We start from the raw sequence: 17029 nt of genomic DNA, 5'->3' as shown, positions 1-17029 counted from the left end.
CAAGCTGGCACTGTGGGGCCCCTGAGAACCATAGCCCACCCCTTCTTTGGGGAGTACAACATGGAACATTAATATCTACCATATGGACTTCTGAGAGCTACTGGAAAGATGGGGAACAAGCTAGCTAGCTGGGAGAGAATTCACACAGGAGACTATCGTTTAATGGTCTTGTGTACATGAACTTAACCCTCCAACTATTGAATATGGAGTGTGCACAAGAATGCGGCAGGGACCCTCAACTGGTGGGGTGGGACTCCTTGCTTGGGCACAGGTGGCATCCGGGCACTGGAACTCAGTTCAGATTTCACCAGGATGAAGGGAAGACCTTGTTATGGAAGTTTAGTGGACTGTTAGGTCTCACCATAGCTGCCCTGTACTTTCTACTATCAAACCATTCCCTACACCGCCTCTCTTGAAGTAGGGCAGGTGAGGAAATGAAGCCCAGACAACCAAAGGGATGTGTCTGAGGTCATGTGGCACACAGATGGCAGGGTTGGGACATGAACCCAGGTCTTACCTCCAGCCCCAGGCTCTTTCCACTGCAGCACCTTGTTTGAAGCCGCAGTGTTTGCCTCATGAAAACACAGCCAGGCTTGGACTGAGCAGCTGTTGACAGGCAGGAAAAACAGGTATCATGGCCCGTGGCCTGCCTGCTTCCCACAGTGTTCTGTTGCTGGGGTAGTCCCTGGGTAAGATGGAGATGGCCCGTAATAAGAATTCTCCTCTCCTAACCACTTTAGCTGTAAGACAGACATAAAGGATCCCCATAGTCTCAGGAACCCCAAAGGGAGGAGTTTGTCTTGGCTTAGAAAGATCTGAGAGAAAATGCAGTTGGCAAGCAAGGCCTATCTTCAATTACATCTACTCTCTCTCTGGGTCTTTTCCCTGTGTCTCCAAACACATCAAGCTCAGATCACAGCATGTCTGGGACCTCTTGGTTCTAACTCCAAAGGTGCATACTTGGTTCAGTCAGCTAGGTCAGAGGACCAAGCCTCTGGGCTGCTTATGGGGGAGGGGAGGTGCTGGATCGGTGCCTCAGAAAAGTGGCCCCACCAACCTGCAGGATGTCTCCTCTCCCCCTCCCTCATGTCTGCCTAAATGCAGGTGTTAGACATCAATCAGGCAGATGCGGGGACTCTGCCTCTGGACTCTTCGATGAAAGTGCGTGAGGCCCTGACCTGTGAGCTGAGCAGGGTTGAATTTGCAGACTCCCTGGGCCTCAAGCCCCAGGACATGTTTGTGGAGTCCATGTTTTCTCTCGCTGACAAGGATGGCAATGGCTACCTATCCTTCCGGGAGTTCCTGGACATCCTGGTTGTCTTCATGAAAGGTGAGAAAGCAGAAAACAGCTGTTCAGACAGGGGTGGGGCACTGACACTGACCTATTGGAAACAGAGAGCCCTGGGGCTAGGCAGATGCCTGGGAGTCCTAGTAAGGGCTCTGGAGGTTGGGTAGGGCTCTCCTCACAGACCCCTCCTTCTTTCAGGCTCCCCCGAGGAGAAGTCTCGCCTTATGTTCCGAATGTATGACTTTGATGGGAATGGCCTCATTTCCAAGGATGAGTTCATTAGGATGCTAAGGTTGGTCCTCTCCAACAGCCTCAACAACAGTAAGTCAGGTCAGGGACTTCCAGGAGGAGGAGGAGGAGGGCCCATCAAAGTGATAGCTACAAAGGAGAAGTAGGGGGCCTCCCCCTTATCTCTGTAATCAGAGCCTTCTAGAACTAGTAGGGAACTTGGGATTCAGCTGCCTAGGACCCTGTTGTGGGGGGCCCTGAAGGGGGATGGTCAGTGAACCTTTGTGTCTGAGCTTGGTGCCCTCTCCCAACCCTAGGTCCTTCATCGAGATCTCCAACAACTGCCTGTCCAAGGCCCAGCTGACTCAGGTGGTGGAGTCCATGTTCCGGGAGTCGGGCTTCCAGGACAAGGAGGAGTTGACCTGGGAGGACTTTCATTTCATGCTGCGGGACCACGACAGCGATCTCCGATTTACGCAGCTCTGTGTCAAAGGTGGGGCTGCCTGGCCAGTGAGGCTGACTTATGTGTCAGGCATAATTCCTGCACACTTTTAGGAGCCCACAGAAATATGTATTTAAGAACCAGAAGAAAAGTTAATATAATAATGAATGCATAATATAGCCAGTATGGATTATACTCTCTTTTATACCCAAGTAATTATCAAATAATATTGCTTATTTATTTTTATTTGTACGGAGAAAAGGACCCAAGAAGATAAAAGCGCCTTGGGTCCACAAATGTAACCTGGTTGCTGCAGTGGGTGTAGTGAGGGTTGGGTGGGAGACTTCTTGTTTGAGACAGAGTCTTGCTATGTGCACGGCTGAGTGGCCTGGAACTTGCTGTGTACACCAGGCTGGCCTTGAACTTGTGGCTGTCCTCCTGCCTCTACCTCCTAAGTGCTGAAATAACAAATATATGCTACTACACCCAGTTTGTGGTAGATGTTGACTGGAACCCTGCTTCTCCTTGATCCTTGCCAAAGCCACCCCACCCCTGCACCTCTAAGCTTAGTACCCAGAGTAGGAAGGAAACAGTGTCTCTTTGTTACAACTCTGCTTGGGCCAGGCTACATTCTCAGTGACTAGGTTGTATGACCAGGTAGTATATTGGGGGTTTTATTCCCCAGCTCCCACCCTATCTCCTGGCTAAACGCTTAGAAAGTGTTTGCTGAGTACATCAATGCTACTGTCCTGCCCCCTACTTCCTGCCCTACCTGTGTCTGACTCAAATGGGTGGGGGTCAGGGTCTGAGTGAGGGAAGGGACAGATAACAAGCAGGGGGTCTGTGTGTGGCCTGCTCTGAGCTGTCACAATGTCATTGTAGCTTGATATTCTCCTTGGGACATGTTGAGACAAAATCCAGCCCTTCCTAGGATTATGAGAAAAGTGGGGGCTGGCAGCATTGCTGAAAGACAGGAGCAAGCTGGGCGAGATGCGGATAAGCTTGTGCTTAAGACTTCCTCTGGCCTGAGGGCAAGGGAGCAAGGGAAGCTGATTCTATGGCTTTTTGCTTTTCCTAAGAAGCCAAGCAATGGGCACTTGGCCTGAGGGCAGAGGCCAGGGAAGCACCTGGAAGTGAGCCATGCTCCACAGTCCTGGGGGCATCCAGGCCTGGTATGACTGGGCAGGGGACTGAGGAGTAAGCAGAAGGTTAACAATGTATAGTGTTTTGTTTCACTTTTAGTCATCACTCCTCTGTTGTTCCCTTCTGATCTTTTTGAAAAGATTTGACAAGACAGAAAAGGGCACAAGAATTTTACAATCAGCCCTTCTCTTTCATCAAGATTGGGTCTTGATTGCTATTTCACCACGTGCTGCTTGCTGAACAGCTGGAGAGTATAGATATCTGTACTTGGTGTTAAACACTTGAATTTGGGGGTGGAGAGGTGGTTCAGTGGTTAAGAGCACCTGGTGCTCTCCAAGAGGACTGGGTTCAGTTCCCAACACCCACATGGCAGCTCACAACCGTTTGTAACCAAGTTCCAGGGGATTAGATGTCCTCTTCTGGCCATCTCAGGCATCAGGCATGCATGTGATAAACTTAAATCCATGGATACAAACATTCATAAACATAAATTTAAAATAAGTAACTCTTTTTTTTCTTTTTTTAATTTTTATTTATTTATTTTTATATATTTGAATTACAAACAAGATTGAGTTACATGATGATCCCAGTTCCCTTCTCCCTCCCTTCCTCCTCTACCACCCCCCCCAACTAAAATCCTACCTGTCATATGTCCTTTCTTCTAATCTACACCTGACTCAAAATTTCTGCTTCCTCATGACCTCTGCATCCTTCCTTTTCTTCCCTTCTCACTCTTGTAGCTTCCTCACCCCTCTTCCCATGTTCACAATTTGCTCAAGGGATGGTGACCCTTTCCCCTTCTCCAAGGGACAAAGTTTGTCTCTTTTAGGGTCTTCCTTGTTTACTAGTATCTCTGGCAGTGTGGATTGTAGGCTGGTAATCCCTTATTCTATGTCTAAAATCCACATATGAGTGAGTACATATCATGTTTGTCTTTTTGTGATTGGGTTACCTCGCTCAGAATGGTTTCTTCTAGTTCTATCCATTTTTCTGCAAATTTCAAGAGTCCATTGTTTTTTGTTTTTTGTTTCTGTTGAGTAGTACTCCATTGTATAAATGTACCACATCTTCTGTATCCATTCTTCGGTTGAGGGGCATCTAGGCTGCTTCCAGTTTCTGGCTATTACAAATAATGCTGCTATGAACATGGTTGAACAGATGTCCTTGTTGTATGAAAATAAGTAACTCTTTAAACACTTGACTTTCATGTAGTTCAGTTTACCACGAGCCAAGACATCTTTGGGGTTGATTCAGAACGTAGAAGTACCCTAGAGGCTCCAGGGCTCCTGTAAGAACTTCGATTTGCCAGGTGGTGCACACCTTTAATCCCAGTACTCAGGAGGCAGAGACAGGGGACTCTCTGTGAGTTCAAGGCCAGAGTATTCCAAGACAACCAGGGCTGTCACACAGAGAAACCTTGTCTTAACCCCCCCTACCCCCACCCAAAAAAAAAAAAAAAGAACTTGGACTTTCCGCTCAGCCTTGCCTTGTTCTCGGTGTTCAGCCTTGACAGGAACAATGAAATGAAGTTTCCAGTATTTTATCATGAACATTTTCAAACACAGAAAGACTTTTGAGTGACCTCCCTTACTCCCTTATAGCTACCACTGACTGTTAGGTAGGTGAGCCCAGTTCTCACTGGGGTCAGGAGCTGAGACTGAGGTCCCCAGAGGCAGGATCTTCTCTGGATGGAGACTTTCTACAGGTTTGAACATGGGAGCCAGGCTCTCCTAGACACTGAGCTCTGAGCTGTTCCCTCACCAAACTCTGCATCGTAGGGGTGGAAGTGCCTGAAGTCATCAAGAACCTCTGCCGTCGAGCCTCCTACATCAGCCAGGAGAAGCTCTGGTAAGCTTCCATCTGGGTGTATTGGGCAGTTGCCATTTTTTCCCTAGAATGTTTGAGGTTGGGCAACTCCCCCATCCCATGTAGCACCTTCATGAAAATAGAAAAAGGGCCCATTTCCTCCAAGTGGGCCATCCTGCATCAGGATGATGAATTTTGGCAAAGGTCACTCACCAGGGGGGCCAAATGTCCTTGTTTTATATGGGGACCTCCCCTGGGACTCACTCTCTCTCTCTCTGCCTATCTGTGGGACTCCTGCTGTCCTGTGTGGAGGATTTTAATCTTTCCTGGACAAAGTTGCTTTGGAGGCAAAGCAGGGCAGCAGGAGGTCGGATAGTAGATAGCTTTTGCTTTTCCTCCCTAGCCCTTCACCCAGAATGAGGGCCCACTGTGCCCCCAACGCCATCAAGACTGAGGCATCACCACAGAGACTACAGTGTCCCACGGACACAGACCCTCCTCAAGAGATTCGACGGAGGTTTGGCAAGAAGTATGCCTGCTTTGACCCTAAAGGCTATGTATCCCTTCAAAAATCCATTGTACGGTGCTGGGCACTCTGCTTTATGGGCAGAAAAATACTCTCAGAATGCTTTGGTGTAGTGAGTCTGGAGAGCCTGTCACTACAATTCCCTACTGATGAATATTAGAGTGGTAGGAAGACTCTGGGATGTTTTCTCACCTCTCTCTGGGAAGTCTTGGGGGGCCTTCATAGAGACACTGCCCTAGTTAGATTTTTGTGGCTGAGATAAAACCATGACGAAAACTTGGGGAGAAAAGAGCTTATTTGGCTTACAGGTTGCAATCTATCATACAGAGAGGCCACAGCAGGAACTCAAGGCAGGAGCTTGAAGCAGAACCCACAGAAACACTGTTTTCTGGCATGCTTCCTCTAACTTGTTCAGCTAGCTTTCTTACACAGCCTAGGCACACCTGCCTAGGGATGGCACTGCCCAAAGTGGACTGGGCCTGCCTACATCAGGTAACAAAAAATGCCCCAGACATGCCAGTCTGATGGGGGTAGTTCCTCAGTTGAGGTTCCTGCTTCTCAGGTGTGTCAAGTGAACAACGAAAGCTAACTAAGTCCCTTGAGCCTTTTAAAGACTCAGTGTGGGTGCCTGGTAGGAACTACACACAGGGAGGGGAAGGGACTGTCTGTGAATGGACCCTGGTAAAGATGGCGTGTATCCCCAGAGTTGAAATAACCACTTAGAGGTCCGCCTTCACGTAGACCATAGGCGTAGCCTTTGGATCTAAACCCTGCTTCATGAGACTGTCTTTCCCAGACTGCCCCTCAGAGATACCCCTTGGGGTAGTAGGATTCCATTGTTATCAAGTCTCACAGGCCAAAGGCTAAGGCTTCCTGTCTCCCAGGGTAACTTCGTTCCAGCCCTTGCTCTTCACCGAGGCACACCGAGAGAAGTTTCAACACAGCCGCCGCCACCAAACATTGCAGCAGTTCAAGCGCTTCGTTGAGAACTACCGGCGCCACATAGGCTGTGTGGCAGTGTTCTACGCCATCACTGGGGCGCTCTTCCTGGAGAGAGCCTACTGTGAGTGACATCATGTACCCCAAGTCTGGGGCCTGGGATTGGGGCCTATTGTGCGTGACACACATCCTGTGGTGATGGGCTGTGGTAAGTGACAATAGCATCGCCTATAACTGCGCAGTTTTCCCTCCACAGACTACGCTTTTGCAGCACACCACAGTGGCATCACCGATACCACCCGTGTGGGCATCATCCTGTCCCGGGGCACAGCAGCCAGCATCTCCTTCATGTTTTCCTACATCCTGCTCACCATGTGCCGCAACCTCATCACGTTCTTGCGGGAGACCTTCCTCAACCGCTACATTCCCTTCGATGCGGCTGTGGACTTCCATCGCCTCATCGCCTCCACAGCCATCGTCCTCACAGGCAGGAGCTGCTGCTCTGGGGTTCTGTCAGTGCCTGCTGTCCTTGCTAGCTTCTCCTCCTATGCTGCCCCTCCCTGTCCCCACTTGGTTAAACTTTAAAGCGGAACTTGGATGGCCTTCTCCATAAGGATGGAGTTAGCGGGGCTGTGGAATGAAACCCAGGAGCTCACCCTGCCTGAATGGCTTTTCTTACACTTTCAAGGGCACCCCTCAACTTCTAAATGACAGTCTACCAAGACTCCAGCACAAGGGAACAAATTATTGCTTCCCTGGTTCTTATGTTTTAAAACAAATCCGTGAAAGAAACCAAAGGAATGAGCTTCTAATAGCATAATTTCAGACTCGTGTGGTTGTGTTTGTGGGTGGAATGGGGGAGGACCAGGAGGCTGATTACAAGTCAGCGGCCCTGATCCCAAGCGTGCTGTTTCGGTCCTCGTATCTGTTTGTCTTTTGGATGTGTTCATCAACCTCACTTGGCTGTCCCTGGGCTCATCACCCTGTCTGGTCTTTCTTAGTCTTACACAGTGCTGGCCACGTAGTGAACGTGTACCTGTTCTCCATCAGTCCACTCAGTGTCCTCTCTTGCCTTTTCCCTGGCCTCTTCCATGATGATGGGTAAGGAATGATGAAGGGTTAGGAATGAATTTCTTGGAGGTAGAGGATAAACATTCTTGACCCGGAGAACTGTGTTGCTCTCTGGGATGGGTGGTTGTGCTGCTCCTCTGGGAACTCTAGGAGAGGGCCTAGAGAAGTCATCTCATGACTCTTTGCTGTGCCTTCCACTCAGGTCAGAGTTCCCTCAGAAGTATTACTGGTGGTTCTTCCAGACTGTACCAGGTGAGAACTCTTCCCTTCCCTGAATGTCTAGGCTTGACTCCAAACTCAGGCTCTGGGTTCTGTCTGTTACCGAGCAGCCCAACTCACTCAACTCTTGTGATGAGCCAGTCTCTGCCCTTTGGCCCAGAGGACACTTCTGGGCAGTAAAAGATTTAGATGACTGCTTTACAGTTTCCTCCAACCTCGGGCTAGTTCCCCTCCAGGGGGGGCTTACTGGCCCCTGGTCTGGACTGGTAGGCTCCTCATCGCTTGGAGGAGTGCTGTGAGCCAGCTGCATAGGAGACGGACCAGGCTTTATTATTATTTTTTTAAATTTTTAATCAAGCCAGACAGAAACCTCTACACATACCATAATATGTCTTGACAAAGGTTGGGGGGGAATATACCTAGCTTACTACAATCACCCATTTCAGAGCTAATAGCTGTGAATCTATTAAGGCTTGTCCTAAACCTATCTATATTTTCAGTCCATTCCCTCCTGGGGTGATGTGTGTTTCATTCTCACTCCTTTCAGTGAAATACAGCAGTTTTTTTTTTTTAATCCTATTGCTTTGAACTTCAGAGGGTGCTTGCTGACTTCTGCACACAGGGATTTGGTGGATAAGGCTGTATTTATGCTCTTCTCTCTGTTCACGACTTTACAGGCTGTGGTTCAATCCCTTCTTAACCTTTGCTTTTCCACACATCAGGGCTCTAATCTTCCTAATTACTGTCTTTCTCCTCCTTGATCACTGGAGGGTAGGTAGTCTATGTTTCCACACCCCATCCTGGCTTCAGCATGACCCTCTCTGTACCCCTGGCATGGGATCCTCCATGAAGGATGGGTCTATCTATCAACTCCAGGCTGAATGGGGGACTGGTTTACTCAATTTGCTGGTTTAGTATGGTTCCACGCACAAATTGGTTCAGAGTTCATGTCATGTCCTGTGATAACCAAGTAGTGTGGGGCAGTTTTGACCCCGTGGTGACAGAGCTTGCTATTTCCAGTGTCTCATCTAGAGATTTCTGTGCATTCATTCAGCACACATTTATACAAAGCCTGCAATATGCCAGGCCCTGCATCAGCCATCAGGGTCAGTGATAAGACAGCCTAGTGTTGCTCTTGAGGATCTGAGGGCCAAGATAAGGGCAGACATTAAAAGAAAATGTGATGATACAAGTGTAAAGGACACAGCTATGGAAGATGAGCAGGGTCTGTTGAAATGAAAGGTACCTATGACCTGGGGTGTGCCAGGGAGGGGAAGAGAGAGGCTCCTTAAGTTCAAGACCACTTTGTCAACCTTCCACTTTGGATGGAGGAGTGGATAGAGACCCTGACCAGATACCTCAGAACACACCCTCTGCACAGCACTGCCCTTTAGTCTCCTGCCCGTTTCTCTTCACAGGCCTCACCGGGGTCCTGCTGCTCCTGGCCCTGGCCATCATGTATGTCTTCGCCTCCCACCACTTCCGACGCCGCAGTTTCCGGGGTTTCTGGCTGACCCACCACCTCTACATTTTTCTCTACATCCTGGTGAGGGTTTTTGGCTGTGAGCCAAGCCAGTGGGTACAGGCAAGACATTCCTAGAGGGGCACTGAGGGCTGGGACATTGATTTTCCATCCCCTTAGTTATTTCAAGCATTCACTTCTCCGTATCCCTCTACAAAGATGGAAATTATAGTGTGGGCTCTCCAGTAGGTTGGCCCCATTATGTACCTCTCGGAAGATCCCTCCCTGCCATGGGTTTCTTTGGTAGCAGCTCTGCCAGGTTCGTCCACATTCCTCACAGACTCCCCCACACCATTTCTTTCCAGTCCTTCTCTACCTTTCTGTGGCTGGTCTTAGTTTCCTGGGTGGAAACTGCTTGCACCTGAGGGAGGAATTACTCTTTTAGAGAAACTTAAGTGGGTTCTACTTTTGTTCTGATCTCATCTGAGAATGTATTAGCCATATCACCCAAACAAACAACACCTATAAAGTTAATAAGGTTGCTCAAAACACCAGCCTGGTTGCTGATAAGATGGACTTTAAATCCACCTTGTTAGGTTTTGGGTGTGGCAAGTGGTTCTAGAGGACACTGAGGTAGATTACTGGAGAAAAGTGCTTTATTAAAAATGTTATTAGCACATGGGCAGACAGACAGAGATGTAATAGTGTGGCCTGGGCTCCAAGGAGAGTTCAGGCCATAACACCAGAGACAGAATGGCCAGGTCTCTGAAGACTATCAGGTTAGGTGCCAGAGGAAGGGATCCCCTGTACCTTTTGAGGATGGGGGAGGTTAACAGCAAGAGCCTGCAGCCAGGAGGAGGCAGGGAAGGGGTGGAGAACAGAATTCAGCACCCCTTTGATGTAGGCTCACTTCCCCACAAGTTGTCATGACACTGGCTAGTCAGCTAACTCAGGACTCAGACAATGCCTGTCAGTATCTGAGCACAGACCCTGGCAGAAGCTGATTCTAACATTACCATTCTTACACACCTATCCTGTTTCCTTCTCGACCTGGGCTCCATGGTTTCCGGCCTTCACATCCCCTTTCTTTTCCTGTTACCTTCACCCTCCACTGTGTTGTCATCAGCTAATTGACCTGAATTCCTGAGCTGACTCTGACCTGGGTCCTTGTGCTTACCACCTTCCTCAGGTCCACAGTATTCCCCAAAGGGTATCCTAAGGTGCCTGAGAAGTTAAAACAAGTCCCAGGCCCTCACTGTCCTGCCGATTGATTGATTGATGGCTTGGCTGCTAGCATTCAAAGAGCCCAAAGGACTAGCATTTTTATCTCCTAGCAGAACAGTATACAGGGATCTCCTTTGTTCTGAGATGAAGAATGTACCACTGCCTGGGTGTGGCTGAATCCCGTTATCCCACCTCCCTCCTCTCAGATGCAGCTGTCCTCACTGACAGTGGAGAGGACATCCTGCCTGTGGCTCTCAGCACATCCTGATTTTGAAATAACTATATGCCTTGGCTAAGGATATTTCCTAGAACTGCTGATGTTTGTTTCCAAAAAACCTCTTTCCTTTGGGAGCTCTGAATAACTAATTTCCTCCTTCCCTCCCTCCCTACCCAATAATGGGTGGAGTCCTAGCCTGCTGCCTACTGCTTTTGCTGAGAAAAATGTTCTTTCTTATTCCTGGTGATAAAACAAATGGGGAGATACAATAGAGTGGTTAGCTTGATTCTCCAAGTCAGTCCAAGACTGCTTTCGGATTCATTGCTGCATTGTAGACACTGCTAGCTTGCTGGGCAGTCCTAGCCCAGCCCATTTCACCTGGGTAGGGAGATCAGGGCCAAAGCAACTTCTCACTTATCACAGGGGATGGTTAGAGGGAAGCACTTGGCTCTGAGCAGAAAGTAAAGTGATAAGTAAAGGACTCCAGTATAGAGCAGGGTCAAAGCAACTTCTTCCCTCTTATCACAGAGAGGGGTGGAGGGAGCAAACCCTGAGAAAGAATGTCTAGGCTGACAGCTCAGCCTAGACTGAACTTCTCAACCACCTGTGGAACCCTTGATGGGAGAAGGGATACCTGAACAAGAGAACTGAATTCAATGAAATAGATAGCAACAAAGGCCTCTATTGCCCTAACTCTGTGGGAAGTCCAACAGAGGTGGCAACTTTAACCCCTGCCCTTAGGAATTTAGGATTTGCTGCAGAGGCCAATGCCACATGAACAACAAATAGAAGGAATGCTGAGCAGAGTGTCCCAACAGTAAGCCACAGGAAGTGTTGGAGGAGAGTTTCACTTACACTGAAATGACTAGGGGAGACTTTGAGAGAAAAATGGGACTTCAGCCGTAGCTTTAAAAGAAATAAGCTAAACAGTGACAAGGCTGAGTGGACACTGAAGAGCAATCCAGGTAGAAGGACCTAGGTAGAAGGACATGCAAACAGATGTAATGGCAAGGACGGTGAGAGCATATTCAGGGGACAGAGGAGACAGGCCTGGGTAATGGCAGGACATGCTAGCGACATGTGGGGGTGGCTGATGAGGCAGAATGGTTATGGCTTATTGGGGAGGCCATGCTATATGGTGGAGCACAGAAAGAAAAGAGCAATGGGCGAGGAAACTAGGCTTGGACCACACCCAGGATTGGGGTGGCACATGGAATGGGGCCAGCGCAGGAGCTGGAAAATGAGTGGCCAAGGAGGCTGATGCAGAACCAGCAGAATGCTGTTGCCGAGGTAGCAGTGAAGCAGGGAGGTGAGGAGGGGGTATCACAAGCTGCAGAGAGGGTGCTGGTATGGCTTAAAGAAGACTTTGTCATAGGGCCCAGTGGCAGGAGACGGAAGTAAGAGGATTACAAGTTCAGAGCCTCTCTGGTCTAGAGAGTGAGTTTAAGGCTAGTCTACTCAAATCGTTAAGACTACCTCAAAATAAAAAGCAAAAAAAAAAAAAAAAAAAAAAAAAAAGGGGGGGGTGTAGCTCTGTGGTAGAAAACTTATCTAGCATGTATGAATCTCTAGAGAACAAAAGGAAGAGGGAGGGAGAGAGTCCTAGGGCAGGGTTATAACCTGTCAGGCTATTTCATGGGAAAGATAGACTAGTTAGGTGTTCTTAGCCACCAAATAAATAGGAATAAATTGGGCATCCCTTCCTCAACAATTACTGAGTGTCAAATGTGTACCCAGCAGGCATTACAAAAATCCAAGACTATGCTAGCACAGTTCCCATCTCCTTGGCCATTCAGGAAAACAATATCCATGTAACTGAACAGAAGCTGACTATGGATGATGGAAGATTTAAGTTAAGAAAGAGATATGCCATGATGCAATGGACATAAGGCAGAGGAGGGGCTGTTTCTGCTGAGACTTGGAAAAGGGGATGGAGAAGCCATGGGAAGAACCTAGGATAGGACAGCCCAGGCTTCCCAAAGATTCTAACCCAAAGGGACTTGTGTTTGAGGACCAGGGAGGAAGAACCAGCTAATAGGATTCTAGAGGTCAGAGTGCTTCGAGGCCTGAGGGTACTATGGGAACTTCACTAAAGCTTTTTCGGCAGAGGACAGAAGAAGTATTTTAAAAAGTCACACTGGCCAGATGTGTTGATGCAGGCTTGTAAAGTCTGCACTCAGAAGGCTGAGGCAGGAAGATTGCCACAAATTCAAGGCTAGCCTGGGCTACATCTGAGATATTCTCCCTTCTCTGTCTCTGTGTCTCTGTCTCTCTCTCTCTTTCTCCCACACACACTACACTGGATATCTTACAGAATCCAGGTGGGAGTCACTTGGCTATGTGTGGAATGGTAGTATTCCTTTGGAGTGCTTTGGGGATGGATGTAGGAGTGATTGTCTTAGAACCTTGAAGGAATTGATTCACCTGTGGAGGGGAATGGACACACCAGTGGGTTAGGCCATGGGGTCTAAGGCCAAGCTGGCTCTGCAGTTTGTTGTGTGTACCACCTCGTCTGAGCTGTATTCTTCACTCTGCAGCTCATCATCCATGGCAGCTTTGCTCTGATCCAGATGCCCCGATTCCACATCTTCTTCCTGGTCCCGGCAATTATCTATGTGGGGGACAAGCTGGTGAGCCTGAGCCGGAAGAAGGTGGAGATCAGCGTGGTGAAGGCTGAGCTGCTGCCTTCAGGTAAGGCCTGGAGATTGTGAGGGTACCAGCTTGGTTACTAAGGCAACTGACAGGGCACAAGTAGTGCCTGGACCACTCCAGTCTACTGGCCTGGCCCAGTGGAGGTGGAAGGGACTGGGGTCATTGGGAAGAGTAACCTGATGACAAATATTCTTTGCCAGAGGACTGGGCCCTTCTTAAGACAGAGAGTGGAGGAGCCCAGGCCAGGCTTCGCCTTGCCTTGCCCTGTTCACCCCCAGCTCCTCCTCAAGGCAGGCTTCTAGTGTGGGAATGTCTGCCTTGTCATCAGAGCTGAGGCTGGAATTGGAGGAACTCTCTGGGGGCCATACTGTTTTTGAGTTCAAGGCAACAGTCTCCCGCATCATCCCTTCCCAGGAGTGACCCACCTCCGGTTCCAGAGGCCCCAGGGCTTTGAGTATAAGTCAGGGCAGTGGGTGCGGATCGCCTGCCTGGCCCTGGGAACCACTGAGTACCACCCCTTCACACTGACCTCTGCCCCGCACGAGGACACACTCAGCCTGCACATCCGGGCAGCTGGACCCTGGACCACTCGCCTCAGGGAGATCTACTCACCTCCGACTGGTGGCACCTGTGCCAGATACCCAAAGGTGCCCAGACTTCAGGCCCGATATCTCCACACTTCTCTATGCCCCCCCCCCCCAGCATCACCAGGCTCCCTACTGCACTGCTCCCTCACTGAATCCGGAGACTGGTTGTCCCAGAGAACATCACAGACCCAACCCCACCCTGTATTCTGCCCAGTGTCACCACAACTCCCTTTTCCTACCACCATTTCTGGTTTCAGAATGATGGCTAAGCTGAATTTAAAAAACCACTGCCCTCCCTACAGCTGTACCTTGACGGACCGTTTGGAGAGGGCCACCAGGAGTGGCATAAGTTTGAGGTGTCAGTGCTGGTGGGAGCTGGAATTGGGGTCACCCCCTTTGCCTCCATTCTCAAAGACCTGGTTTTCAAGTCCTCAGTCAGCTGCCAAGTGTTCTGTAAGAAGGTGAGTGCCAACCCACGGTTCCCCCAGCACGGCCTGTATCTCCTGCCTGCCCGTTTGTGCCTCTACCATCCAGGCAAAAAACAAGTTAGAGGGGTGGTATGCGGGAAGATGCCAGGTTGTCCTGACAGGCAGAATCCGTACACTGGTGCCTGTAGGACCCACCCAGTTTCTAAGAACTCCTTCACTCAGCCATGGGGTGCCCCACACAGGAGTTGCTTGTGGGAGTCCTTCCAGGGAGGGCTGAAGGGAGGTGAAACAAAACAAGCAACCAACGAAACTGCACTCCCTCATGCAGGAAAGGCCAGCCCTTGGAGTGCTGGCAGGGAGAGGGAAGGGCACCTTTGGGGTGGGGCGCAAGTAAAACTGGCTCAGGTCTCAGGGTTGAGGGGAAGTGCCAAGGTAGGACTTGCAGGTGGGTTGGCCCTAGCAGCACAGCCAAGCCTTCAGGCCCCCTCCACACAGGTCCTTTTTCTGTAGTTGGGACCCAATGGCAGGCCCCTGCTTGTCTCTCTGGGTCTGGCAGGTGAATCAGGTGTGCTGGAATGCAGCAGGCAGAGAGGCCCAGCCTACATGCTGTCAGCTCTCAAAGGGTGGCATCTCCTCTGTTCCTTCATCTATAGCACCTGGCTTTTCCTCTTCAAAGTTGAAGTTGGCTCCCCCCCCAATTTTCCTCCCCTTCCCCTCGCCAGGGGGAGCCTGCCTTTCATCACATCTCAGGCAGCTAGGGATCCCCAAGGTGGCTGCTGCTCTATGAAATGCCCTTCAGGTCAAAGTTCTGCCTCTAGACAGCTGTTCAGAGGTGGCTAGCCTCCTGCCCTAGCAGCACCCACTGATGGAAGTGTCGGGATGGGCTTGGCCTGCGGAAGTTGCTTCTGATCCAGAAGACCCTCAGCTCAGCTGAGGAAGGCAGGCTCTTTTGGTCTGGCCCCAGGGTGCCTCTCATGTTCTACCTCTCTCCATCCGTGGGCAACCCATCTCTGGCCTCAGAACCTCGTCCTACTTCCCATCCGTTCCATTTCCCAGGTGGTCTAAGAACAGGCACACACTGGCTTAGGTCAGGAGACCCCTGACATGTCGGGAGCCAGGCCCGAGCTGGCTCTGATCCCCAGCGTGTGCCCTCAGATCTACTTCATCTGGGTGACGAGGACTCAGAGGCAGTTTGAGTGGCTGGCTGACATCATCCGGGAGGTGGAGGAGAACGACCACCAGGACCTGGTGTCTGTGCACATCTACATCACCCAGCTGGCTGAGAAGTTTGACCTCAGGACCACCATGCTGGTAGGCAGGGCAGGTGGGACACTGCCAGGGCCTGAGTTGGCCCCAGCCAGGGCTGGCTGTGATCCTCTCCCCACTTCCTTCCCCAGTACATCTGTGAGCGGCACTTCCAGAAGGTGCTGAACCGGAGTCTGTTCACGGGCCTGCGCTCTGTCACCCACTTTGGCCGCCCTCCCTTCGAGCCTTTCTTCAACTCTCTGCAGGAAGTCCACCCCCAGGTGAGTCCACCCCACATCTCAGCTCTCATGTCCTTTTATCACCTGGGGTCTGAGCAAAGCTCTCCAACCCGCTTTTTCAGGGAAAGGTCACTGCTGAGAACCTATCCCTCGGGAGATTGGTGGGTTACAGACTGGAACAGCACAGGTGGAGGGTCACCCTAAGGTGGTGAGGAAGAGAATAGAAATTTACCAACTGTGATGCCTAAATTCATCCACCAAACAGAAGAGCTCAGTAATAGAAATATTCCTTACTATGCACGCAGGACTACCCTGTCCCCAGATGGAACTAATTTTCACCATGAACAGTGAGTGGGCTGGCCGCAGGTCTCATATACAACAAGCTGCCCCTCAATTTGAGCACTGATTAAGTTGGCCTTTTTACAGTGACTTAGCACAAAAGTGAGCTACACTTACAATGAGCCAGCCCTCCTCATGCATGGTACAAAATACACCTTCAGTGGGAACAAACACTGAATGGTTTTTAACAGCGCCAGAGAGCTAGCCTATACCTTAAACATAAACCTTGCTCTTTTTCTGACCTATCTCTGGCAGTAAACTCGTTCGCCTTTGGCTTTTCCTCCTGCAACAGGTTCGAAAGATTGGAGTTTTTAGCTGCGGACCCCCTGGCATGACCAAGAATGTGGAGAAAGCCTGTCAGCTCATCAACAGGCAGGACCGGACTCATTTCTCTCACCATTACGAGAACTTCTAGGCCTCCTGCCCAGTAGAGCCGGGCTTTGGCCTGTGCCTTAATCCAGTACTCCTTTCTTCCGGTTGCCTCAGCCTTGGCCCAATTCCCGCCTGCCAACTTGGTCCAGGTTGCCCACCCCAGGCATCGTGTGTGGACTCAGAGATCTCTGGGGCCAGAATGTGTCTGAGCTGGGAGAAGGGCGCTGTTTAATAACTAAAGGTTCACAAGTAGGGTACCTTTCGGACTGGGACAGAGTGAGGGCTCTTCTAAGGAAAAACGAAAATTCAGCAAACTGTCGAGTTCTATAGGCAACTGTGAGCCTGAGTATGAAGTCGTGGTATGGATGCTGGCATCTTTGAGCCCTCTTCACTCTGTGGCCTTCCTGTCTTCTGGGTTCCCCACTTTCAGAACGGTTGGGAGATGTCTTCGAGTGGGCAGGCAACTTATAGAAACCCTAGGGACAGCCTAATCGCACAATGTAGTCTCACCCTTCCTTGCCCACAAGAGCAGTGCTCCTCAGGCCTGCCTCCCTACTCTAGTAGTCTCTTTTGCAAATAAAACGTGTTTCCATCTTTGGGGT

At 50.0% G+C, this 17029-nt stretch overlaps 1 protein-coding gene across 1 annotated transcript in view; it reads left to right on the top strand.

Annotated features, from left to right (window-relative positions):
* Positions 1 to 17023, top strand: part of Duox1 (dual oxidase 1) — a 32290-nt gene extending 15267 nt beyond the window's left edge. Inside the window, exons 18-33 of the mRNA XM_027421992.2 lie at positions 1105 to 1330; positions 1487 to 1580; positions 1834 to 2009; positions 4880 to 4949; positions 5311 to 5436; positions 6318 to 6496; positions 6629 to 6859; positions 7374 to 7473; positions 7646 to 7695; positions 9081 to 9208; positions 13103 to 13256; positions 13632 to 13864; positions 14107 to 14265; positions 15388 to 15543; positions 15630 to 15758; positions 16348 to 17023. Of these exons, the coding sequence (XP_027277793.1) occupies positions 1105 to 1330; positions 1487 to 1580; positions 1834 to 2009; positions 4880 to 4949; positions 5311 to 5436; positions 6318 to 6496; positions 6629 to 6859; positions 7374 to 7473; positions 7646 to 7695; positions 9081 to 9208; positions 13103 to 13256; positions 13632 to 13864; positions 14107 to 14265; positions 15388 to 15543; positions 15630 to 15758; positions 16348 to 16470 (2334 nt within the window). The 3' untranslated portion in view covers positions 16471 to 17023. The remainder of the gene's footprint in view (positions 1 to 1104; positions 1331 to 1486; positions 1581 to 1833; positions 2010 to 4879; positions 4950 to 5310; positions 5437 to 6317; positions 6497 to 6628; positions 6860 to 7373; positions 7474 to 7645; positions 7696 to 9080; positions 9209 to 13102; positions 13257 to 13631; positions 13865 to 14106; positions 14266 to 15387; positions 15544 to 15629; positions 15759 to 16347) is intronic.
* The last annotated feature ends 6 nt before the right edge of the window (positions 17024 to 17029 follow it).

Source organism: Cricetulus griseus, chromosome 6 (genome assembly GCF_003668045.3).
Source record: "Cricetulus griseus strain 17A/GY chromosome 6, alternate assembly CriGri-PICRH-1.0, whole genome shotgun sequence".
Taxonomy (NCBI): domain Eukaryota; kingdom Metazoa; phylum Chordata; class Mammalia; order Rodentia; family Cricetidae; genus Cricetulus; species Cricetulus griseus.
The sequence above is the reverse complement of the archived record's forward strand: the minus strand, read 5'-3'. Positions and strand labels throughout refer to the sequence as shown.